Here is a 25,212-nt window from a genome sequence, read left to right on the forward strand (position 1 = left end):
CAGGGATCTCCTCTTGCACTACATCCCACGAGGTTGAGGCTGAGATTCACGTATAAGCCCTTCCCCTGTAAAATGAGACTGTCATCGCCTTCCAGAATTGGCTGCTCGTCCAGCAGGGCATTTGTGAGCAGAGAACTATGGCTGGCTGCTGGTTTAATGGGGAGGCCATTGGGCAGCGGCCACTAGGGCGAGGGCCCCTGCCCTGAGCATGCACTAAGGCTAAATCAGTATGTGAGCCTGGGCCCATGGGGTCAAAAGCAGTAGGCAGGTATGTAGTAGCCACTACTAAAGCAGTAGGCCTGTAGTTGGGACCCTCGGGAGCAGCTGCTTGTGCATCTGCGCCTTTGGCCAGGCCAGGGTCGGCCTGTGCTACTTGGTGCTTCAGCAGGCTGCTGCAAATCCCGGTGGAGATGTATAGGAATAGGAACAAGGGGCATGAATTGCTCACTGCTACTGCTGCAACCCATCACTCATAACATGTGGAGTGCAGGCAGGTGGTGGGAGTTGTTGAGGTTGAACAGCAGTTGAGGCATTTGAGGCTTCGAAGCTAGGCCCGTGACCAGCCTGGCGTATACTACCATGGTTGTACAGGTGGTGTAGCCAGGCTGGTTGATCTCGGAGTGGCATGGCAGGGCGAAGCGAGGAGTTTGAAATTTGATAGGTGCCGGTTGTGCCGGAGGTAGTTCTGATACAAGTTATGCGTCTGCGGAAGAGTTTGCATTGTTGACAAGTAATGTTACCCAAAGCGGCATACCGGCATCTGCTCAATTTCAAACTCCTTGACTCCGAGTTTGACCAGTCTGAACGTCAATAAATTCTCACCATCTCAAATTGATACAATGCTAGTCAGACTGGTATAGATTTGTCCCTTCAAACAAGCACACCACCCCCTACATTGCTTGACAGCAGTGCCGTATGCTGAGTTTGAGTAATTGGTGGCACTGTCGGATTGAGTTTTGGGGAGTGGTGGCTATTTGTTGCACTACTTCATAGCAGCTCCATTTTGCACCGCCTGCACCACCTTCATCCCATTTACTTCAGCACGCAAGCACTACACAAAATTTGCACCACTCACATTCTTCACACCATCTACGAGCATGAGAACAGTTCGTCTCCTTCCCCCTATCCCTTCGCTCGCTAACCTAGATCCAAGCTCAGACATACCTCAAGTAACGTACCTTGTAAAATGTTGTATTGTTCATATTGAATATGGTGGAATATATGTGCCTTGTGAGTCGGAAGTAATTTTGTTTGAACGTGACGTGAAGGCATCTCAAACTATAGTATCTACGAAAACCCCACTCTATTAGACCTCTTGCTGCAGGGTATATGGATCAGTGATCGTAAGTAACATTTTGACTTGTTCTGTCCCTTCCTGATACCGATCCCCCTAACTGCTCACTGGCGCCTTCGACAGGTGCATCACCAGGTTGATAGGTGGATGGAGGCTGTCAGAAGGCGTTGGGTTGCTGATGCTTTAGGGTTAACAATGCTAGGGTTAGGATTACATGAAGCAATGGTCGTATAACAGCACTCACAAGAAAAGGAGAAGCAACTCCAAGTTTGAGATGCGCATGAGCAAGTGCAGACAAAGATTTGAGAACACCAGCAACTATTTGATGGTGAGCCATTGCCAATAGTTTTGAGCTGCTGCTTACCTCCTGCGAACCACCCAAACCCAACTGTTCTTTTGACGTCATTGCCCACAAGAAGTTCATAATCAATCAACCGAGGCAAAGATGGATTCTCATGTGAACCAAGGAAGCGGGCAAGCAATTCCATATTGTAGGGCTGACCCTTCATGGTATGAGAAAACATTAGATGGGTGCGGGGTGTGGAAGGACCTGAACACAAACCTGGCGCAGAAACAGGAGATGTGACCAGCTCATTGAGTGGTGTCTCCTTGATTCCTAGCACAATATGTACCGGATCCAGCATCAGGTATAATTTAGCGCCAGCCTGAAACAGAACATTGTCAATCACCGCCCAGCTCGATGTATGAATGGTGATATCCTACCTTGATAAATTGGTCAATGGGAAACACTCGACAGTCGCAGTCCTGAATGAGAACGTTGACATCGAGGTGCTGAACAAGTTGTGCAACTTCATCAGGCGTAATGGGGCAGCAACACTCCCATATCCTTGATGGATCTTCTTGTCGTATGCCCACTGTGACTTTTGCATGTTCAGACAACACCGTAGCAAGTGTCCTGCGAGCTGGCAGAGAGTAAGTACGCTTGGCAAGTGGCCTGGGCAGATACTGTGACGAGCGTCAGAGGCTCACAATGATCACGGTGTCAATGAGTGAGATGGGACACTGCTCGATGGGGAAGATGGATGAGAAAACAACGAAGGAGATAAGGAAACGGAGAGATATACAGTGAGTTAGTGCAGGGTTTCTAAGATCCACCCATGCAGAGCCAAGTAGGCGTCTCAGATTCCGATCGTAATTGAGAGACATTTAACCCAATAATCCTGAAGCATTGATGATCGGAAAACTCGCAAACCTCAAGGAATTCTGTTCTCATTGTAGAATATATCATGTTCATACCAGGCCACAGTAGAGCAACTCGACGTCCGCCAGGCAGCATACATCAGTACCTGCAACCAAAGGGGAGTCAATAAACAAGAGGGGCCTGCACCCCCTGCATGCTAAGGGCGTGGGTGTGGAGGAAGGGGTGGTGAAGCCATGCTCACTCAGCCTGGGGCAGGGATGGGCCATACCAAGTGTCGTGGGTGGGGGAGGCGGATGGTGCAGGGGAAGCTCAAGCTAAAAAAAGAGCTGCTTACCGTCGCAGCACCCATCCTGTGCGTCCATCTGAATCAACTGGGGCTTGAGGATGCCGGCGTGGGATATGTGAGGTCTAATGGGTGCTCAACAAGTGGGGGGCATGGGCCATGAGAGAGAGGGCCAGGAGCCACATGTAAGTATCTGCCCAAACAAGCTGGTCCGTGCATGATGGATTACATCTAAGTTATAGATGTCTCAATTCACAAAAGTCACAAGACCGGTTTGAGTCAAAGCGTGTGATCTCACAGGAACCACGTCACATAGTGTCACATTCACACATGTCCTTATTATTTGTAAGCAACATTCTCTACCCATTGCTACCTTGCCACCAATGCTCATCATTGCACGTTTGAGTGCGCGACTCTGAGCTGACACCATCACCCATGCTTTGAGTCAAGGTTGACCAGCATTTAAGAACAATGTGTTTATTGACTGAGGTGTGAGACAGTGAGCTCCGACAAAATCCACTTTTGACTGCTTGAATAGTGTGGGACCCTAACAGGACAAACATTGATCAACATGATGGATTCCCTTGTTGAACCTCCAAAATTAAGTGCACCATCCTCAACCACATGCCTGCTACATGGTAGGTTTCCCTTCAGGCCACTGTCTATAACCATGACTAACTGGCATTAGTAAATCAACTTCCACCCCGTATAGACGTCCCAATGGTGTGCGTCATTGGGGTCCCCATCGCTACACAGACTTGACAGTAAGTTGTATAGACACCCAAATATCACCAAATGCCCACTAGCCCACAGAACCCCTTACCAGATAATGATTCTGCCACAAAGTTCCCCATCTCCTCTGACATAACTGGCACAATCATGGAATTACCTGGGCACCGCATCCACACCTTGGAGTTTCTGCACCGCAATGGATCTTGTGCCATGGGTGGTGATCTAAAACTACTGGAAAGGAGAAATAATGGATCCTTAGCACCTTTATGTGGCGCCCAGCTGTTCCCTTCTTCCAGTCACCTTTACTTTATTTCTCCAGATGACTGCGTTTATGAGGTACAGGTTGCTCATGACATCGTTTTCACCCTCACCTTTCCTCGTCAAATTAATATGGTTAGGCACAAAGCCATCACGGATTGAAGTATCTACAAATGTAGTGTTAGTTTTTCATTTCCATGCTTCAATCAAACACATTGGGATTGGGTCCAGAAAAACTAGAACAGTGCTAACTATTCTAGATTTGGTGATGCGTGCCCAATGGACAAGAGGAATGGAATTTCTGCGACCAATTCCAAGCCATCATTTGTAGACCCAATCAACCCTGCGTATAGAACTTATGCATATGATAAAGACGAGAGTTTGGGTATGCATAATGATAGATAATGAAACAAATGGCTATAAAATGTGTGAAAATAATATAACGAGGACGATGCCATGAAAATCAGCAAACTTGCCCAGTAACCTTGCAACTTGCAGAAGATACAAGGCTAATCACCATCACCACCGCCCCACCAAATTAGTTGTATGTTCATGAGAGTAGATGCATCATGCATGCCGCATCAATGGGAACCTTATCTTCATGTCTGAGGTTCTTCATCGAGCTCCAACTTCCCCATCACTTCTGCAGACCCACCACTCGAAGCCACATCATTGGCACTTATGCTGCGTAATGAGCCAAGTCTTGGTCTTGACGTTTCTCGCCATATCCTCATGGGCTGCAAACCTCTGTTCTCTCCTTCACCATGTCCACTTACACTCAAAATAGGGCTTGCGCCTGCCAAATCTCCACCTATACTGCCTCTCCTCCGGCTACCACCAAGCCCCTCCAAGCCCGCAAGGAACATTTCATTCATGTGGCGTAAATGTTCGTCGACTTCTTCTTCTTGTGTCAACATTGGACCCGCGGAACCTATGGAGTTGGATTTGGTGTGTGATGGGGTAGCAGGTCGGCCCTGTGTAGACACAGGAGAAGGTTGACGTTGAGCATTAAGTGGCTTCCACGCATCAATATCTTTGACAAAGATGGATATCTCATCGTCATCAGTGGGTACACCAAGGAAGGAGGTACTCTGCACAGGAGCGTCATCAGTACTATATTCCATCTACAAATAACAAATGATGAAAAATGAAGCAACATGCAATGCAATGCAATATCAGTGAGGTCGATGTGGATGATTTTCAGTAACAAATACCCCTCGCAGAAAACTTTACTGACCTTTGATGCTAGCATGTAATCCGCCAGCAACAACAACGTCTTTCTTCAACAGACGAGGAATGATATCGCTCGCTGTGAAACCGTCGGGGAAGTAAAGCTGTATATGGTATCAATGTCTCAGTCGCAAAGGAATCAAAATACTGTACACACTGCAGACATGCCATTCGCCTGGATGTCCTCACTGAGAGACACGCCCTTGAATCCGATTTCCTCTGCTGCCTTCGTGACGCATCTGCTGACCTCCTGGTGGAGCTTGAATCATTGCTCGAGTAAAACAGAGCCCTGTATGATCTGGGTGAGGGACACATGAAACACGTTGATGGGTGGCGTGGTGAAGTAGGCGGCAGGGTTGTTCTCGTAGGCTTTCATTATGGGTAGCCATCTATTTGAGAATAAATCTATGTCAGGATAGAAAACATGGACTGAACGCACTTCTTCCAGCTGCCGTAGTAGGTTGTGACTGGTGTTGAACGGTTCTCGAATACCTTGAGAAGTTTGTATCAGTAGCTTCATGTCACGGTATTGGGGAAAGGCAGACCTGGATGGCTTTCTGAGAAGCAACGAGGATGCTGAGACCCAGTGGTGTGCCCAAACCTTTCTGGCTGGCTGTCAATACGACATCAATGCCCCAGGCATCCATTTGGATTTCTTCGCTCGCCACAGAGCAGATGGCATCAACAATGACCTAGTATCAATCCATAATGAGTACATGTGAACTGAGGAGTCTTTTGGGAAATTACAAGTGTGTCTGGAGAAACTCTCTTCACGACGTTTGGAATAGCTTTGATGTTGGACAAAACGGCTACACAAGATAGATCAGTCCGATATCAGGAACCTATATAATATCAGGCACCCTGAAACATATCACTAACCTGTTGAGGTGTCGACGTGAGTTACTGTAACAATCTTGTACTTCTTCACTTGAAGTGTGTTCTCAATATCAGCCTCCTTAACAGCACCACCAATCTCAGCCTTTATCTGGTCGACATTGGCACCATAGGTCTGCAAACTGGAGAGCCATGAAGAATGAGCAAACACTACGACACTTGCCCCATCATTGCCCCTACCAGTCTGCAAAACTATCGGCAAAACAACCACTATGCAGAACAAGCACATTTTTGCCTGGTTCAACGAGATTTGCAGAGACCTAGCACCATAAATAGACACATTTTGCACCCTGAAATTAACATCAGACTCATACCTGATCCCATCCCAATGTGCCTGACCCAGCGATCAGGAATGGCTGCGCATCCTCTGAGTAAAGAAGTTGTCTGACAAACACGTGAGTAAGTTATTGTTCGGCCGCTAAGTCACCATGAACTGCGTGTCCTTGCCTAGTCATGTGAATGCAGTCACCAAAGACTCTTGCAAAGTTGGGTGACATATGCGACATCGACAGATGTGCATTGGCAAAGAGGACCTATAAACATTTTTATGAGCATTACAATTCATGCAGAAATGACACAAGAGTATACGCACCTCATCTGTGACCTCAATTGGTCCTGGGATGCTGAGAATGCAAGACACTCAGATGAGATACATTCCACACAGGCAAAAGCACAAGTAGACATACACCAGAAGTCTGTAAATGACAGATGTGGTCTGTCAGTCTCAGACAACTTTTATACAACCTGAACCATGACTCACTTGTGTGGAACCTATCACTATTCAATATTCATGTACAGTATCTCATTGGTGGTATGGGCATGTCTGTGAAAGTGACAGACATTTGATTTGTTGACTGTTCGTGTGCTACTGGAGGTCCAGGTTTGCATACAAGTGCACCAGCCTCTTTGATTCATCATCTACACACAATAGCCATGAAGGCAAACCGTACTGCACAATATTCAAGTTTATGTAGTCCATGTCTTCCAGGTATCCTATACTACAAGAAAGAAAGAGACTGATTCGGGATGCAAAATAAGAATACATGGCTGCCTGGATTTACTGTCTACTACGACGGATATTGCAGACAGCCAAGGAAAGATCATACCAGATCACCGTAATGCCCCTCGCACGACAATAAACCCAACAACCTCAACGAATTACTTCTGCACATCTCCATCCCATCGAGCACTGGCTATGATACATGTTTCAAACCCCAGATTCTAAGCCGAAACGCGCGGAAATTCATGGCTCCTACCGATTTGCTTCATCTTATCAGCGTCCTGAGTGTATTCTTTATTGGTTGTAGGTACAAAGGCCAGCTCTGGGGTGTCAGGATGAGTCGCCGATTAGGTTGGTTCGCTGGCTTCGTCATGACGTGGAAATGCACATGGTCGACGCTTTGCCTGGCAGTCCTGCCGTTGTTCTGATTATTGTGTTAATATAGCGTGCAGACGGAGAGAGCAGGAGGGGAGAGATGTACCTGGATGACATTGTATGAATCCTCACCATTCATCGCTGCTATCTTCTTCATTATGGGACCGACATCTGTGAGGAACTCATCTGGGAGTCCGGGATCCGTTAATGTATGAGAGTGGTCTGACATAACTGTTTAATGCAGATTTGGCTAGATCAAACGGGGTACGCACATTTGGGTATGATGAGCGTGTGCCCATGAGAAACAGGAGGCTTTGCAAGAAAGGTGAGACTTTTAAGTGTGGTCATTGGTGATTGAACATTGAATGGTGATGGGGTGGCATACCTGTATTTCATTTTGTATAATTTGAAACACGGTACTTCCCCAGTGAAGATCTTGTAGAATATGCAACTGAAGATATTTTAAGTGATAACAACATGGATGTTAGGTTTGGAGCGTACTTGGGGTTGAGCTTTGTGTCGTGCGGAAGCATGCCGGCGTGTATGTTCATAGTGTCGGTATCAGCACTCGATGTTCCATGGGGAGGATCCATGGAATGGGAAATCGTAGTAGGGAGCTAATCATGATGAAGATGATGAGCTTCTAGATCGGTTGATGCTGCAGAGTGATATGACAGGGCAGAGAGCAATTAGAACAAGGAAGATTGTAAAAAAGGTGTCAGGAGCAGCCTAGCACGTCACGATGGAGGTGGGAACAAGGTTTATTTTCAGTTGTACAGACGGAGAAGCCACATGGCGAGAAACCGCGATGAGTTCAATGACATTCAAGTTTGGTTCGATGACACATGCTGTGCATGATGCAAGACCACCCAAACACGCCCAATTTGTCCTTGCCACTGGCACGGAATCTCGGCACATCCCTTTTCTGGACTGTGGGGTCTTTCTCACAGCCATCGTGCCCCGGGGCATGCACTTAGTAAGTGTTCCCTGCCATACCCCCATGCCCCATGTCAACAAAGCCTGCATGAAGCATTCTTTGATCTCAGCTGACGGCACCACCATCTTTGCAAAACTATTATACATAGTAATAAAGACCTACCTTCTCACATCTGGATGAACTGAGACTGAGTCTTTCCCGCACCTTTATCCATCACTAGCCATCAGTTTCCTTGCGCTCGTTTCTCACTGAGCACCCTTCATTGGGGCAACATTGGTCATGGAAGTTTGGAACGCACAACAGTAAACCTCCCACAATACCTGCACCAATGTGAGCACAATCCACTTCATGTTTGTAAGCCTATGTGGAGTTCAGAGTCAATGGTATCTTTTCAGATATAGACATGCTGCCCCGTCTGGACCTTGGCCATGGATGAGCTTTGAGTCGGACATTGTTTTGGAAACCGAACTTGTTCCCTCAACCAAAGAATCAGTGGAGCAATGGAAGTGGAGGGGATATCCTCAAAACTTGTTCAGGAACTGGGTTGCTGATCGAGTTGCACGGTGTAAGATGGTCAAGAATTGTTCCAGGGACCCTCAAGAAAATGCAGGATCTATTATGTCGACGTACTTGAATCTGGAAAATTCAAGTTGGCTAGGGACACTAATCCAGCTATTGAGGTTGATGAAAGCGCTATAAGTCAGCTCTGGGATCAGTTGCAGATAGAGGTGAAGCATGGTCATACTTTGTTGAGGGCCAAGTTAACCTGTCTTCCCTACAGCCAACAGGTCTTCATCTCCGGGTGTTGCTCGTCGACAACATGAAACATCCCGCACTCCAGATGCTGGGAACAAGGTACTAGAGATTTATTTCTTTAGATATGCGTTCTGGGTTGAACATCAATTAGGTACAACATTGAGCTGTGCTTTTTCACATCCTCCTTAAACTGGATCCCTTCTCAATACCAAGAAGAAGTTGTCAAGAAAAAAGGAGATCGTAAGTGCTCTCCATGGTTTACCCGATGGCGCTTTTAACTTAGTTTTAAGGTATCGCAGACATTATGGTAACACTGCTCTTTGTACATGGGACAAGCCCACCATGTCCTTGCAAAACAAGCACATCTCCTGTGCGTCTGCTAAGCTCTCCAGGAAAGCATAACTTAATAGCTTGTCCAGGCGGTGAAAAAGCTATAGACATGCAAGAGTCGCTTCATCTTCACTCTGGTAGAGTCTCCCCCTCATTTTTGGTGTTGTATCTTCATGTTTGTTTCAGTTTGCTCGCCGGCGGAAAAGTACCTTCTTGAAGACCTGCTCGCTCTACACATGATAGGATCATCCGACCCCAGTGGTAGTACTATCATACCACCCAAGTGCTCAGTGGAATAGGACAACTGCAGAGCGATTGAAAAATTTAGTCCAGAAAGTGGGAGAGGGCGTGTATTGGCAGAAGATATTCGAATAGTCTAAGGATCCATCATTAGTCTTCTTGGCTATCCTTTGGTATGCGCTTTACGCCTGGGACGAATCCTTGGACCATCTGTACACCCACATGAACTGGCTGGTACACTTCTTTGTCGCTCATGTCGTTCAGTCATTCAGTTATGTCATCATTCAGGAAATAAACAGACTATCAACAAATGATAACAACCTCACAACTGAGTTGCACACTATCCAGGCTCGACTCCTCTGCTGTGCTTCACTTCTCAAGGATTTTGGCAAATCTGTGACTTCCGTCAGGAACACGCCGAATCCCATTCTGGAGTCCTCCAAATTCAGTGGTGGCATTGGAGTAACCCACAGCAATAAGAAAACATACCCTTGAGTTGCGGATGTTGTTGGTTTCTGTACCGTCCAACAAGGTCCTACTGTAGCAGAAAAGATCATGCTTACACAGCGCAACAACGGTAATTGTGCAGGGTAAGTATTTTGAATGTTCCACACTTGCAGACATTCTAATTAGTCTTCAGTTGCAAAATTGAAATACACCATTGACCACATGGGACTGGACACATTCAAAGCAGAGGTTGAGAGTTGACTTGGTTATCCATTGGCTCCAGCATGGCCATACACGTTCAACCACAACATCGATGACTTTGGCTGGTCAATGGGAGATGATGGCAGGCGCCACACTATGCTCTTCATCGAGAATGGGTGTATTCAGGACGAGCCCGACTGTGATTTTAAAACTGGTCTTCGCGAGATCGTCAAAATACACAAGGGCACATTCCGTCTGACCGCGAACCAGCATATTACAGTCTCAGAAATCTCTATGGAAGATGTGCCCGAGATGATCTACTCATAGAACTAGTTGCAACTGCAGGTCCTAACACTTCTGTGAGACCTCAACTGCATCTGCAGATATCTAAAGCTGCATCTGCAGGTCCTGATCTCCTTCCACAATTTCCTGACGAACCAATCACACAGCGGAGAGTTTTTTGTCAATGTGTCGAAAGTACGATGAAACCTATGCCATATGTATTGCCGGTCTACAGGCCTACGAACGTACAAACAGAAAGATATATAGTTCCCTTTCATTCTACTGCGGAAAGATGATGACCCTAATGCATTACATCTTGCTTGTCTCGGGTGTTATTGTACGTGTTCATGTCAAATTGACAATTTACCTGGCTTGACACTGGAACAGATTTCAATTCACTACATTATGAGCTTTATGTATGAGGAATATGGAAAGGTGACATCCATCTCAAATATCGCAGAAAAATGAACTGGTCCGAAGTCAAAACCTCTACAAAACACCCGCGCCCGACGAGTACTGCAAGCCGGATTCGCCCGTGCACTTACAAGATCGCAAAGCGAACACCTCAATTGTTGTACTTGTACAGAACTTTGAGCTTTAGGAAATCATGAGCAGTATGAAGCAACTCGAGGATAGGTTCAACAGAAAGTTCCAATCTTCCTCAACGACAAGCCCTTTATGCAGAGCTTCAAGCAGTGCGCCCTTTTATGCTTAAATTATTGAAACCGCTAACAGGCTATAAAGTTACATATGGACCTTGACCAATGCCATGGTCAAATTTGGTCTCATCCCATCCGACCATTGCCATCAACCATCGTGGATTGATGGAGAACAAGCAAGCAAGTCTTGCGATGACATGATTAAGAACGATGTGATTTATGGAGGTAGGTTATTTTACAGCTCTAAGCATACATGTAGCGTGACGATCTTCCAGGTAGTGTTTTGTGCGTATGGTAAGTTATCATCGCTGCTTCTGACTAACTGCTCCTAGATATTGGAATATGTGTCGCTTCAATTCTGGTGTACGTGATCATAATGCATCTTGGCAAAGTTGTCTCACTAGTTCTTAGTTCTTCTATCGACATGAGCTCTTGCAGAAGTACTGGTACTATTGGAGAGTCGAGTGAGTGGATGCAGGCGAAGGAGATGTGATGTAGCTTATCTTCACCAATCAGGCCAGACATCCAGCTTTTCTGCGACATGGACTATGATACCTTTCTCATGATGCAAGACCAAAACAAGGTGTATGGTAAATCAAATGATGCTTTCAATTATACACTAGTCTCAGACATCAACAGGATTTACCATGGCAATATCTGAAATACCAGCTACCATCCCAACACTATGGAATGTTGTAAAGTGTAAGCATATTTGGCATTTACTATGATTTCAATCTCACCTTCCTCTAGCTTTCATTGATGCTAATCCTGACTTGGTAACTCCTGGAAATGTGATGGAATTTCTCTCTGATGATGGCAGGGAGTCCTACAGTCTGTGTCACTGTATGTTACTGCACATCACGACATTTCCCCATGCTAATGAAAACATGTGGCCAGTCTGGAGCAACTTTGAAATTGCAGATCTTGACTTCTGGCAAGGCAAGGCATATTCAAAATTCTTCGAATATCTTGATGAGCAGGGTGGATTCTATTATGACGTGAGTCTTGCGTTTGCACGCTTTGGGACATGGTTTCATTTGGGATAGCATTGGGGAGATGCACCAGTTCATAGCATCAGAGCTGCACTGTTCACAAAGAAGGAACAAATTCATTTATTCAATGACATCGGGTATCAACACGACCCATTTAAGCACTGTCCACAGGGAGATGTGCACACGAAAGGAAAATGTTGGTGCGACCCTGATAAGAGTGTTGGCAAGTATCTCTATATAAATGTTGGACTACGATTGAAGCTAGTTTCTTCAGACTATCAGATATATTCATGCCTTAACCAATATGATAAGCTATTCCCATAGACCAAAACATCAGTGCTGTCATGGCGTATGTTCTTAGCAGTGAGCAATGTGTCCATATATGACACTCGATGCTGCACTCCACGATCTGCAGTGTCTGCCTCTGAGAGGCATATTCATGATGGACTGTACTACACCTAGTCAATGATGTGGTTTTGACTTGTAGAATGGATTGCGAATATATGTTGGTATGAACTTATAATCCATGATTGCTCTGGTTTTTACTCACGGACACTTCTAGTTTGAGTAATTGTATGATGTGCACGCTCATTAGTATGCATCAGTGACATCCATAATGGACAGTAAGACTTCCATATATGTCATGACTTCATCTTCTGCTTTGTCATCATTTTTCGGTTCTTTCGCCACACTGTGGGGTCAAATCGATACCAGGAGCTTCTTAGCCTAAACTGCGTAACAGAGAACTTACATGCAGTGGCTGTGCAGCATGCGGGTTCTCTTCTCCACCTACCCCACAGTGCCCATTGGCAGGCTACAAGTACTCTAGCAAGCTCCGGTGCCCTGTCTGCAGCCTGCCTTCTTTCGAATTTTCTTTTCTGCTACAAACTCTAGTAATGGTCCAGATCGTTGTGTGCAATGAAGGCAAGTCTGGTGTGGAAGCTGGCCATGAGTAGAGAGCACTGGCACACTGATCTTGCTCACTTGTGTAGGAAGTTCACCATTGTGAACTCTCGTCACACAAAACACGATAAGGGGAGGAATCATCCACCCAGTTGCCATGACACCTTCTACCAGTGGGGACTGTGATCACCGTCCTTGCCAACACCTGCTGCCGTGTGCACGTAGATTCCTGCACTTTTGTGTATCAGTGGATACTTGCATTGACGCAAGAGCTTGCACCGATGCAAACTCCTGCATTGACGTGGATGCCCACACTTATGCTCACACAAATGGCTTCTTACTACTTTTGCTGCTAACTGTCTCATGTAGCCTCACCTCGATGCATCCTCTTGTGGCTCCTATAATTTAGGGATTCAATGTTCACTTTGGTGTGTCGCATTCACTCGTACTGATGTGGGAATAACAGCTCATCTTGGCTCACTCTTGCACAGGTCAGTGTCACTATCGGAGCTCTGCTTGCAGCTAAGCAGACATCTTTCTCATTCTCAGTGACACAACCGCATCAGAGCAACCACACAGCCTGTATCTACTAGTAAGCACTCCATTCATAAATCACACGCATGGTTCGATGACAGTTAACAAGTCACCATGTCCAACGCAGATAAAGCAGAAAACTTTAGGCGATTCTCTCCTTCCATCCTCTCCAATATAACCGCCAGCATTTGTGAAGAAGAGTGGAAGTACAAATTTCTAGGCTCGGGGAAGGTTTGTCATTGCAGGTGTTGCAAGGCATTTTCAAGCCAATGATATCTCGCCATACAATAATGGGTCCAGGATTGTAGGTTCTTGAATAATGACCATTTTTACCTTGAATGCATGTATGCACAGGATTTGTTCCACCATCATGATGTGGGGCATTGTGGACCTCATCACAAATATTGCAAGAGTCCTGTAGATGTGGTGATATCTTGAGACTCAGCCCCCTTCACCATGAGATCACACCTGAGGCCTGAAGCTTTGAAGATCTGAAAGGTCCATTTTTCGATCACTTACATTTCCAGATCGACACCTGAACTCTTCACCAGTCTGTCATGATCAATCATTTCTTATCCTGACAGAGGCTGCCTAGTACTGTCATGGTCCCGCTGAGATCATGTTTATACCTCTGACTCGTTTCAGATCATGATGATCCCAGGTGGAGTTGTCTAGTTAGCACTTAACACAACATCTGGATGGAATGCGGCACATCCTCTCATCAATTATATCCTCCAATGGGGCGCATGTAAGTAATATTGGAAGACACAAGACAGATATATAAGTAGAACATGGATTTCCGAATGACGTTATTGAGTAGCGTAAGACAGAAAAAGGAAAGTGCGATGATGAGAACAGCATTTGCGTCAGGGTGTTGCAAAAAATGTTCTCAGTCCATCTCCTCAGACTTGGGGCATCATGGCTCGTAGCCATTCAAAAGATTGAGATGCCTGTTGACCTCGTCCCACTGTTTCAGAAAGTAAAGTTTGAAGTGCCATGGGTCCCATGAGTCTCACTGGTCAGTAACTCGGTCAATGCGAGGGAGCATGGGGAAGAGGATGTTGTTACAGGGATCTGTAACACCTGCTAGAGCCCCAGCTCTCCCTACACCTGCCCCCGCTCTGCTAGACTCCCCGCGCGGCGGTGCGCCGCCTGCGCCTAGAAAGACAGCGGTCTGGACCGCTATGACCCCACCTCATGGCGCTATGACCCCGCCTGATGCTATGACCCCGCCCCTGGCCTAGACGGCCTTGTACCTGTTCCATGGAGGCTGTACGCCTCATGGACACCCTAGATCAGCGCATGTATACAGCATGTCGCTTCATGAAGATCCGGAGCGCCCTTGGCGCCTCATGTATGAAGACCCGGAGCGCTTGGCGCTTCCTGTACCTATGCGCAGCTGCACTTGGCGCTGCATGTATGATCAGAGGCTAAGCCTCATGTACTTTATCTAACCTCATGTCTGGTTATCTTAGATTAGAGATATACTATAGATTACAGACTGAGCTTGAACACCTACATACACTATGTATAAGTAGGCACATTGTTGTAGATTGATCTTTACTTTAATCTACTAGGTTCTACCAAGAACTTGCTCATCTTAGCTTAACCGCTTCCTTGTGTGAGACCGCACTTCAGAGTCGCCTCCATACGCCTCTGCACGTATCCGCTAGCCCTGCATCTCGACGAGCGCCGTCTTACCGAGATCGCCGGAGGAATCCTTGACGTTCCGTCAAGGCTAGACCACGCTCAGCTTCAGTAGACTCACTCGAGTCGTCGCTGAGAAGACCTATCCTAGTTCGCACACGCCGACCTACAGTCGACGTAACAAAAGATTAAAGTCTATCTGATCGTCGCCTATCTACGCGACGCACACCCAGATACGCACCTTGCCTCGACCAGCATTGTATGATAGGACATGCCTTACGTCAACAATATCGCATCCTCCTCACGGATGACTCCCGAAGAAGAGCGCCGTACACACGTAGTGTCCCCGAAGAAGGCGCTGACGATGAAGACCGCCGTGATACGGCGAGAAAAGAATCAATCGAAGACCGCCTTGGCCAGGCGAGAAAAGAATGAAGCCCGACCCTCATCCACACGCACGAAGATCGCCGCGGCCTCCCATCTCAACGGGAAAGAAATCCGCATCCGCCTTAACAGCAGGCGATGCTTCAACTGCAACGCGACCGGCCACCGTGCCAGTGACAATCTCTGCCGAGATAGGAGAAAGATTGTCGATGAAGACCCGATTAGGTCAATTAAGACCAGTCGGTAAGAAACACGAATTCCGGGTTCCCGTAACCTTGATTTCAGATCGAAGAGAAGCACCGATAACGACTTCTATGGTCGTTGACTCGGGTGCCTGCCGATCCTTCATTCATAAGGATTATTGCAAGAAGCACCGCATCTCCTCGCACCCGCTGAAGAAGCCACTCACGGTAACTAACGCGGACGGATCTACTACGGCCGGAGGGCCTATCTCCCGATACTGCACCCTCACGGTCAAGATCGATGAACGGGTAACGCCTGTTAGGTTTTACCTAGCTGAGTTGTCATACTCAGATAAGTTCCTGCTTGGGCAACCATGGCTAATCGCCAACAACCCTAGCATAGATTGGACGGCGTCCACTCTGACCCTCGCCGCCACCCCCGAATCCAGAGACATGGAGCGGGATATAGATGCCGAACGGAAGAAGAACGGCCTGACGCCCCTCTTCCAGAAGAAAGATAAGCGAGTCGCTGACCGCTCACAGACGAAGAAGAAACTCCGTAAAGAGTATAAACTAGCACCGGCACCGGCTGCCATGCCCTATGCCACGATTGTGGAAATCCCCGAAGAAGGACCCACACCCCAGACTGCCGCAACCTCTCAGCCGCAGCAGACCGCACCACAGCCCGAAGAAGCTGTGAGGAGCCAAGCCGCCAAGACTTCTACGTCTTTGGCGCCCCCATCAGTCCCGAAGAATCCCTTCCCGACTCTTAATGAAAAGAAGAGGCCTTCCGTCGCCTCTGAGCCGAAATTAACATTCTCGGCAGAACCCGCGTCTGTCCTTGGCAAAGGACGCGCTATCGCTACCGCAGAACCACCCCCTGCTAAGCACCCTAGACTGGCCCCTGAACCAGAGAAAACTCAGACGAAGTTTATGTTTTCCGGAGAGCCAGTATCTGTTCTCGGAAAAGGAAGAGCCATTTTCACGGAAGATCGACCGGCAGCCAAGAAACTCCGGTTCGATAACGAAGAAACCGTCCCTCTCTGTCACCAGGACATGCCTATGTCCGACAGCGAAGACACTGAACCGGGCCATGCTGTAAGCCCCGCGACACCCCCAGCAACCGACATACATATGTCGTCGGTTGAACCTGACCAGAACCCAGTCGAAGATTATTTCGACATGGTGATCCAGCGCTTGAATGCGCGTCTTCTGACGCCGCCCGCGCTTCCTGACCCAGCCCTATTGGCTGATGAGGACTCTAATGAGTCCGACTCCGATTCTGACGAAGAAGACAACCCCGGATCCTCATATATTCGGACGATCGGCGATTTCATTTTCGCCTCTCCTTCTGACGACCCTGACTGCGGAGAACTCGAATTGGACTTTTAATTTCGTTAATCGTGGTAGATCAACGTCCTAGTGACGGGGTAAATTCATCATTGCTTTTACCTTTTCCACATCTTTTCTATCTAATAGGTCTCTACCCCTTTCGATTCTCGCCGACACGTCCACTATGACGCTAAACTAGACCCGAGTCCGCTATAACTATAAACTAGGTCCGAGTCCAGCACGACTATAAACTGCGCGATTGTCCGGAAAGACATTAAACTAAGACTGTCTGAAACGACATTAAACTATCTTCCTCGCTGGACGACCCCGGACACCCTCCGGCCCCCTATGCTTGGATACCCCCTGTCCTCGACCTCGCGTAAGCAATTAACAAAAGGTTACGACACCGTACGTCCGAAACGACGCTTAAACTAGACCACTCTTCGACGATCGACTTTAACAGAAGATCCAGAAGACGATGAAGACGAGGGAATCCCCAGAGAAACTCCTGCAAGCCTCATGCCCTTACCTTCCCCCTGATCGTCCGGAAAGACGCTTAAACTATCACGAGGCGAACCTTTCGGAAACTCCTGCAAGCCCGCTAGATCCTCTAGATCCGCCGACCGTAGACTTACCAACAAAGATAACGGAACGCGCCCACTCATCATGGCAATGATTATCACCCTCTGATGCATAGATTAGAACACGAGGAGCGACACGCCCTCGCTGATTGAACTTTGATAGGGTTCAAACGAAAGATAAGTCTGACTCAAGCGGAGCTTGGAACGACCTAGGAGGAACACATAAAGACACTCTCCCTACAGTTAACATTCCTCAGAACCTCCCATCATCATGACGACTCCTACTGAAACCCCTACCACTGTGACGCTGAAAGGACTCCGACTACGGACGAATCCTCGGCACGATTGAGAATTGCGCGTTTAGCGAAACCGCTATCCTCACCCCTGCGTACTCCCGAGAGATCGACAACATCCTCGGTGACATGAGCGCAACTGTTGCTGCCAGCACGTCCCTCGCTGTGCACATCATAAAGACCTACGAAGATGCTAGAAGACGCCTGCACTTCGTACAGATATAGACGAAGGTACTCGGACGCTCGCCATGCTCCACCTTCAGAAAAGAATTCGCGCAATGGCGCTTCACCTCCTACCGCTCGACTTCCCCGACCTTGTGAACCTCGCGGTGAGGACGGCCTCAGCAAAGCCTCGCGCCGAAGAAGAAACTAGACCCGTGCGCCCGCTGCCCAGTAGAAAGAGAACGGCCACGATGGATAGAACCCGCACGCTCTGCAAGCGTTGCGGCGGATATGGGCACACTTTTAGACAGTGTCCTGATTACGTCTGCTGCATCTGCAGCGAGATTGGACCGGATCATCTATCGATCCACTGCCCTGGACTCAAGGGACGCATCGTGCTCCAAGAGTTTTCAGATGAAGAGAAGTTTTTCGAAGCTCTCTTAGATTGGGAGCAGAACCATAAAGCACTCGCCGACCTCGCGCTCGCCTTCCCTATTCCACCTTCCCCTATGCCCGCGACGCCGATACCCCTCACGCCTGTGCCAGCAACTCCCTCGACACCCGCACCGTCCTCCCAGCCTTTGGACGTAGTGTTAATTGAAGCCGGTGACTTCAACCTTAGTAACGGGGTAATGTTACAGGGATCTGTAACACCTACTAGAGCCCCAGCTCTCCCTACACCTGCCCCCGCTCTGCTAGACTCCCCGCGCGGCGGTGCGCCGCCTGCGCCTAGAAAGACAGCGGTCTGGACCGCTATGACCCCACCTCATGGCGCTATGACCCCGCCTGATGCTATGACCCCGCCCCTGGCCTAGACGGCCTTGTACCTGTTCCATGGAGGCTGTACGCCTCATGGTACACCCTAGATCAGCGCATGTATACAGCATGTCGCTTCATGAAGATCCGGAGCGCCCTTGGCGCCTCATGTATGAAGACCCGGAGCGCTTGGCGCTTCCTGTACCTATGCGCAGCTGCACTTGGCGCTGCATGTATGATCAGAGGCTAAGCCTCATGTACTTTATCTAACCTCATGTCTGGTTATCTTAGATTAGAGATATACTATAGATTACAGACTGAGCTTGAACACCTACATACACTATGTATAAGTAGGCACATTGTTGTAGATTGATCTTTACTTTAATCTACTAGGTTCTACCAAGAACTTGCTCATCTTAGCTTAACCGCTTCCTTGTGTGAGACCGCACTTCAGAGTCGCCTCCATACGCCTCTGCACGTATCCGCTAGCCCTGCATCTCGACGAGCGCCGTCTTACCGAGATCGCCGGAGGAATCCTTGACGTTCCGTCAAGGCTAGACCACGCTCAGCTTCAGTAGACTCACTCGAGTCGTCGCTGAGAAGACCTATCCTAGTTCGCACACGCCGACCTACAGTCGACGTAACAGATGTGAGCAACAGCCTCAGCATCCGCTAAATGAGACTGGGTCAAGTTCGATGATTGTAGGATGCCTTTACGAGCGACATTTGAGCTCCAGTAACAAATGTAAAGTAGAATAGAAATATACCTGAATTGTGCGATACTCAGAATGATTCTTTCCCTCTCGTCCAATGGGAGTTGTGCCATCTCGCGGGTATCACATGGCAGGTAGACAATCTTGGCTTCTGGTTTCTTGCTTGCTGAATTGGCGTGGAGTTTCTTTGACTTGAATGTAGTTGCAAAGAAATGAAAGATAAAAAGGGGATTGAGAAAGTGCATTACGTTCATGACGGGGTCAGAGTGCAAGAGTATTGCATCGACATGATTCTTTGTCCAGCTGGAGTTTGCCATAATAAAGGGCGGGAGAGCGCCAAGGAGTAGTGATATATTAGGAAACGGTAATACCTATGAGGTGTGTTATGATAAGTACCAGTCACAAATGGAACCACAGCAGGAGATAAAATTCTAAACAGAGCGGGAATGTAAAAGGTGGATCACTTGTACTCACCACATCTTCCCACGGCTCAATACCAACGAGCCTGCGACATCTCTGCAGTTGGTATGACCCGCCTTTCTGGCCTTCACACGGGCCAGCATATCCGTACTGATTGTTGGATAATGGATATATACATCCATAGGTATGGACCCCTTAGTGATCCATGCAGCTATGTAGAATGTGAAAGCGTAACCCATGCTGTCTAAGCAGTATGAGCATCGATAGCCCTGCAGCATCCAAAACAAGTAGACCTACCAATGTATAAGTCTGGAATGACTTGGGATAAAGCTTCCCAAGTGAGGAACATGGACCCAAGACTCTGGCCAAGAAGTGTAAAATGCGGCCAAGTGGCATCCTCCACTAAATGTCTTCTCTTTGGGAAGACGAAATGTAATGTTACGATTAACAATGAACCCCCTTTACTACTAGCCATAGGTTTACAAGGTAGATTGCTGAGGTCAAGTTAAAGAAGCATACAGGGTATCTACTGACTATATATACGTAGAATGAAGTGGAGCTCTAACATACAAGGGGAGTCTGAATGGTAAGCGTCCAATGGGATAAATGCCGCTAAGGAATTAGGTAGAATGTTCTGTGAAGTTCTGTGAATAAGTGAAAGGGTGAAAGGTGACAAGGTGAAGAGGTGAAGTGGTGAAGAGGTGACAGGGTAAGCCTAAGAACCGTAACATGTAAAGATTTGGGATCAAGAGAGATATTGAAGCGTGCTTCAACTTGAGCTATAATCTGTTCTTTTGTCGCATCAATGTCTCCAGTATATACTAATGAGACGCAGTCAGGATGTGCACGTTGGGCAGCCACTATAGCAGTCCAGAGGACACGTTTGCCTCCCCCACCTGCATTGCTACAAAAATCCCACGAGTTAAACATTGCCCAGTCCTTGGCGGAAAAACCTACCAGTAAGGATGGAAGAAACCGATGAATTGAGTGTTTGATGTGGTGGAGATGGGCCAAGATTCTTGATGATTCAGATGTATTAGCCACCACGACACTGCAGTAATATGTCATACGTCTAGACAAGGTCTAAATGTGGCTTTTGAAATATAAACCTTTGATTACGGTCACTTGAGGCTTATCATAGTGGGAGTGTGTGGGCACCAAATGTTCTCATTTGGAACTTGTAGCCTTACGTATTGGAGAGTGGACGTTGAATTGATGTTATGTAAATTCTGAGTCTTCTCCTGCTTTCACTTTACCCTTCGTTCACCCATCGCTATGGCACAGACAAAGCAGACTTGCAAAAAGACAACAGGAGGGTCTGCCAAGTGTGGTGTGCTACTAAAGTTCAAGAAGCTTATGGGCCACGGTGGTATTCAGGTTCTCAAAACCGTACAATCTAAGGGAGCTTTACCATTGGGTGAGAAGGCCGTGCTGAAGCCTTTGTACCATAACATCGTAAGTTTACAAACCTTGGTCCTCTTCTTAGTGTGCAGCTCACAAAATTGGATAAGTTCTGCCTTTTTTGCTGGGATGGAGGCTCTCTGTATGAATGCTCCATATGCCCACACGTAGTCTGTACAAAGTGTGTCGTTGTTCCGGTGGAGTTCCAAGAGCGTATCAACGACCCCGATGTTCACTTCATGTGCCCTGGATGCCATGAGATGCGTGGAAAGGGTTCCAGGGGTGGTCCCATGATGCCATACTTTGTAAGCTTTTTCTTTATCTCTTGGAGATATATCTATTTGACTTTAATTAGGGATTTAAGGACTGTGATGGAACCCCGGTGCTGAAGGTCCCCGCTACTATTCATGGTCATATAGAAATGGCCAGTTGGTCGCAGATATGTAGCAATCCCATCCTTGTCTTGCACTTCATCCTCACCATCCTCGACCCTGCCGGATCACCTGCGACCACAATGCAACATAAGCTACGACCATATAGGCCCAATGATGCCTTGCAATTTCATGAGATTATATTTGATATTGGGATGGATGCAAAAGCTGACCTGCATGTTGAGTCCATGAAAGCACTCGTAGACTGCCTGAAACACCTGGAATACAAGCATGTTGAAATTTTCATCTACACTCATTCAGAAACCGACCAGGGCGACATATGGGGTGGGTTTGAGGATGACGAGTTTGTGGGAAAAGGGAGGAATAGACTCGCAATACCAGGCGATCCTGTCGCATACCCTGTGGACGATGTGAGTTGGATACCTCCCCTTCTTTATGGCATGTAATCCTTTGCAGTTCTTTGCAGGACTTTTTGTCAGTGGGATTGAGGATTATGTTAGGGGAGCTACCCTTTGGATGCTGATTTGTGGGCACACGGTACGGGTGCCGGACTCATTCCAGCTTTTGAAAACCTGCGTGAAGCAGTGAGTAACTTTTCTGTGCTGTGTTAGTGTTGCCCCTCGATGAACGGTATTTTTTACAGGTATCAGGTGGAGCATGTGTTTGCTTTTGGTGCTACATCGCTTCACGCATGCCTGACCATACCACTTGTCACCATCTACATCCGACATGTACTCGTTGAAGGATTCGAGGTACAAGAAGTCATTTCCGACCTCCTTAAGGCATGCCCTCGCCTCGCAGTGTATTCATCCATCATACACATGCACAACCCAACTGCCTTCCACCGGCGTCAGCCTACCATGATGGAGTACCATCAGGGAGTAAAGCATGTCCCAACCGCTACCACCTCGATGACCATTTCAACGTATATGTTCTTCCAAGACACCCGCCCATTTTGCCTCAAGTCTTATTACATTTCGGATAGCTTATCTTGCTACTACTTTGCCTACACAGTTTCTGGACTTTCACGCTATAGGATATAATCAGGCTCACCAGTTACTTGCACTTCACTTCACTTCCCTTGCTATGAGTCATAGTTAGTAGAGTCACTTTTAGATAGTTGAACTTCATGCAATTGATCCATCTTATTCATTCGGAACAATTATTTGGCTTGACCACTGCTATTTCGCATCTTGTTGTCTTTGAGTTCTTTCAATAGGCTTTGCTTAGTCATACTTCACAAGCCTTATACTTTGACATAACTGCCATATTTCACTCTCAGAACCTTTGCTGTTCATTGGAAGCTCTTCAGATGCTTCATGCAACCTCGGACCTTTGTTTCTTGATGCTGGACCACCTTTGGACCACATCGGACGAGTACTTTGGTACTTTGGACACATTCTCGGAACATTAAGCACACTTTGAGTAGCTTTCCCTTTTTTTCAACTTTGATCTTAACAAGATATCCCTTGCATTTTATATCAAAAGATATTTCTATAGGCAGTCTCTTTGGAACGAACATTACACTTGCACATTGAGTTCTAAGGTAACAACATTTGTAGCACCCACATAGAATCAACTCTTTATACTGTTCCTGTTATTATTCAGGAAAGCTTGCTTGGCCACTCAAAGGGTGGTTCAGAGGTGTAGCAGATGACTGGTTTGTTGCAGACTATCATTACTACCCCAGGTAACCACAATAATGAGTAAGTACTTCCTCTCCAGGCTGGTTTCCCCTGTTCATGGCACCCTTTAGCAACATTGATGCCTGGTTCAAAGCTCATTACTTCCTCATGTTTCCATCAAGGTCTATTCATACTGATGGTATCTATGCCAGTGTCATGGTAAGTTCAATTGATCTGCTTTATCATGGGGGAGATTTTGAGACATGCTGGTGTGTGGTTGATTGGTGAGGTGTGTCTCAACTTTTATTGGTCAGTTATGAAGCTCCTCACAGAGCCCAAGATATTTTGGCAGGTATCATCACCCAAACAGATTGTGTTACTCTCTAGGCCCTTATTTATGCTGCTGAGGTTCTCAGAGAACATGTCTAAAATCACTGATCCCTATGAACTATACAAATACTTCCACCTTTCTGAATCTGGCTTGTTCATTTCTTTCCCCCCAGTCTGTCCACACTAATTTCTATCAATACCCAAAACTTTTCTAACTTTGTTGAGTTCCCACCATGCCTTATCCAACTTCTTGAAGTAGTCTTGAAGCTCATACTCTTTCTGGAGTGCCATTAACGTTAACCAACATTTTTCCTCCATAGTAGTCTGAATGAGATCGGGTGGCAATACTGAACAATAAGTCTGAAGGCAATCTTGTGCTGTCACCATTATGATGTTCCAGATCTCGTGAAGTTTTGTTGATATTACAATGTAAAATTTGAATAGTGTATGTATAATGGCTGAATTGCATATGATTGGTAGAGTAGGTGTTTGCCAGTGAGGGCTTGGCTAATTAAGTACTAGTGCTTAGTAGTTTATAGAAAACTTTATCAGTTAACTTATGATCAGTTTGACAGGAGTCTCAAAAAAGTTATTTTGTTCCATTGTATGTAGATGATTATAGTTTGGAATGTGTTTGATAATGATCGGATACTGTATGTACAGCTAGCACTAGCATTCAAGTTATACCAATAGTAGATGAGTTAGTTTAATTTTTTTTTCAATAATTTCCTTAATTGGATTGTAGCGCCAAGTTGATACACCATGGCTTCCAAAATTCTATACACTTTCTCACACACAGACAGAATACACCCACATTGTGTGAGTCACTCATTTGCACACATATCTTGTATTATAGCAAAATCAGTACTGCTAATGACATTTTTACTTGCTTGCTTGCCTAGACACCAATAGTGTTCTGGCTACATCATGCTCTCAGAAAGTGCCTGTTCTTATCTTTTGACTTGCTACTATATTATCATCAAACAACTCACTGGCAAATGATCAACCATTGCCAGTTAATTTCTGACAACCACTTACAATGCATTATTTAGTCCGACAGTTACTCAATTAGTTGACAAAGATCTGATTACCTTCCATCAATGGGGCACTAGTGTGACAACCAGTTATCATTTATTATCAAGTCTGACTATCAATCAACTAGATGATACAGACTTAATCATCCTCTATCAGTTTGGCACTTCCTTGGCAATACATTATCATATGTTATGAAGTTTGACCAATAATTCACTAACTGACTAAGGTTTATAAACTCTACCTAGTCATACCACTGACTCTCTGATTTCCTGATGTTTACTTTACCTTTCTACCTCTGAGTAGGATGGAGGTCATCCAATATTTGTAGTTTCTTACTGGATTAATATCATTATTTTTTTATCTGAAATATTCTGAAACATCCAATAGTAACAAGACATTTATTTCTACCGACAATCTCTACCCTTCCAACACATTCCCAACATAAACCAA

General features: G+C 46.5%; 9 protein-coding genes across 9 annotated transcripts; 6 read left to right on the forward strand and 3 right to left on the reverse strand.

Moving 5' to 3' along the window:
• Window positions 1-1,749: 1,749 nt before the first annotated feature.
• On the reverse strand, window positions 1,750-2,176 carry F5147DRAFT_561603 (uncharacterized protein; the record flags this gene model as incomplete). Its single annotated transcript, XM_041430597.1, has 2 exons — window positions 1,750-1,959; window positions 2,018-2,176. Coding segments are annotated over 2 exons (369 nt in total), but the record flags the coding sequence as incomplete, so codon positions are not given.
• Window positions 2,177-4,958: 2,782 nt separating this feature from the next.
• Window positions 4,959-8,446, reverse strand: F5147DRAFT_754813 (pyridoxal phosphate-dependent transferase; the record flags this gene model as incomplete). The annotated part of the gene is made up of 13 exons (XM_041440303.1): window positions 4,959-5,063; window positions 5,117-5,218; window positions 5,243-5,348; window positions 5,399-5,451; window positions 5,505-5,651; window positions 5,707-5,768; window positions 5,839-5,975; window positions 6,034-6,113; window positions 6,168-6,237; window positions 6,301-6,386; window positions 6,446-6,476; window positions 8,336-8,369; window positions 8,422-8,446. The coding sequence occupies 13 exons, from the start codon at window positions 8,444-8,446 to the stop codon at window positions 4,959-4,961; spliced, it is 1,038 nt and encodes a 345-aa protein (XP_041288782.1).
• A 151-nt stretch (window positions 8,447-8,597) lies between these two features.
• On the forward strand, window positions 8,598-10,466 carry F5147DRAFT_816072 (uncharacterized protein; the record flags this gene model as incomplete). The annotated part of the gene is made up of 5 exons (XM_041443555.1): window positions 8,598-8,728; window positions 8,776-8,893; window positions 8,947-9,020; window positions 9,073-9,161; window positions 10,222-10,466. 5 exons carry the CDS (start codon window positions 8,598-8,600, stop codon window positions 10,464-10,466), a joined length of 657 nt encoding a protein of 218 aa, XP_041288783.1.
• Window positions 10,467-10,713: 247 nt separating this feature from the next.
• Window positions 10,714-12,492, forward strand: F5147DRAFT_816074 (glycosyltransferase family 15 protein; the record flags this gene model as incomplete). Its single annotated transcript, XM_041443556.1, has 13 exons — window positions 10,714-10,758; window positions 10,809-10,856; window positions 10,882-11,001; window positions 11,023-11,069; window positions 11,166-11,309; window positions 11,413-11,443; window positions 11,492-11,544; window positions 11,597-11,670; window positions 11,720-11,782; window positions 11,831-11,923; window positions 11,978-12,078; window positions 12,127-12,295; window positions 12,347-12,492. 13 exons carry the CDS (start codon window positions 10,714-10,716, stop codon window positions 12,394-12,396), a joined length of 1,038 nt encoding a protein of 345 aa, XP_041288784.1. The 3' UTR covers window positions 12,397-12,492.
• A 1,131-nt stretch (window positions 12,493-13,623) lies between these two features.
• Window positions 13,624-14,753, forward strand: F5147DRAFT_777726 (uncharacterized protein; the record flags this gene model as incomplete). Its single annotated transcript, XM_041442014.1, has 2 exons — window positions 13,624-13,740; window positions 14,580-14,753. 2 exons carry the CDS (start codon window positions 13,624-13,626, stop codon window positions 14,751-14,753), a joined length of 291 nt encoding a protein of 96 aa, XP_041288785.1.
• A 2,649-nt stretch (window positions 14,754-17,402) lies between these two features.
• Window positions 17,403-18,153, forward strand: F5147DRAFT_777728 (uncharacterized protein; the record flags this gene model as incomplete). Its single annotated transcript, XM_041442015.1, has 3 exons — window positions 17,403-17,462; window positions 17,518-17,679; window positions 17,950-18,153. The coding sequence occupies 3 exons, from the start codon at window positions 17,403-17,405 to the stop codon at window positions 18,151-18,153; spliced, it is 426 nt and encodes a 141-aa protein (XP_041288786.1).
• Window positions 18,154-18,176: 23 nt separating this feature from the next.
• Window positions 18,177-18,905, forward strand: F5147DRAFT_656123 (uncharacterized protein; the record flags this gene model as incomplete). The annotated part of the gene is made up of 1 exon (XM_041434057.1): window positions 18,177-18,905. The coding sequence occupies one exon, from the start codon at window positions 18,177-18,179 to the stop codon at window positions 18,903-18,905; it is 729 nt and encodes a 242-aa protein (XP_041288787.1).
• Window positions 18,906-19,508: 603 nt separating this feature from the next.
• On the reverse strand, window positions 19,509-20,454 carry F5147DRAFT_656124 (uncharacterized protein; the record flags this gene model as incomplete). The annotated part of the gene is made up of 6 exons (XM_041434058.1): window positions 19,509-19,557; window positions 19,614-19,750; window positions 19,808-19,930; window positions 20,034-20,129; window positions 20,156-20,223; window positions 20,277-20,454. 6 exons carry the CDS (start codon window positions 20,452-20,454, stop codon window positions 19,509-19,511), a joined length of 651 nt encoding a protein of 216 aa, XP_041288788.1.
• An 800-nt stretch (window positions 20,455-21,254) lies between these two features.
• Window positions 21,255-22,218, forward strand: F5147DRAFT_777730 (uncharacterized protein; the record flags this gene model as incomplete). The annotated part of the gene is made up of 3 exons (XM_041442016.1): window positions 21,255-21,434; window positions 21,491-21,685; window positions 21,736-22,218. The coding sequence occupies 3 exons, from the start codon at window positions 21,255-21,257 to the stop codon at window positions 22,216-22,218; spliced, it is 858 nt and encodes a 285-aa protein (XP_041288789.1).
• Between the last annotated feature and the right edge of the window lie 2,994 nt (window positions 22,219-25,212).

The sequence above is a fragment of the Suillus discolor genome (assembly GCF_016758755.1).
Source record: "Suillus discolor strain FC423 chromosome Unknown F5147scaffold_62, whole genome shotgun sequence".
NCBI lineage: Eukaryota > Fungi > Basidiomycota > Agaricomycetes > Boletales > Suillaceae > Suillus > Suillus discolor.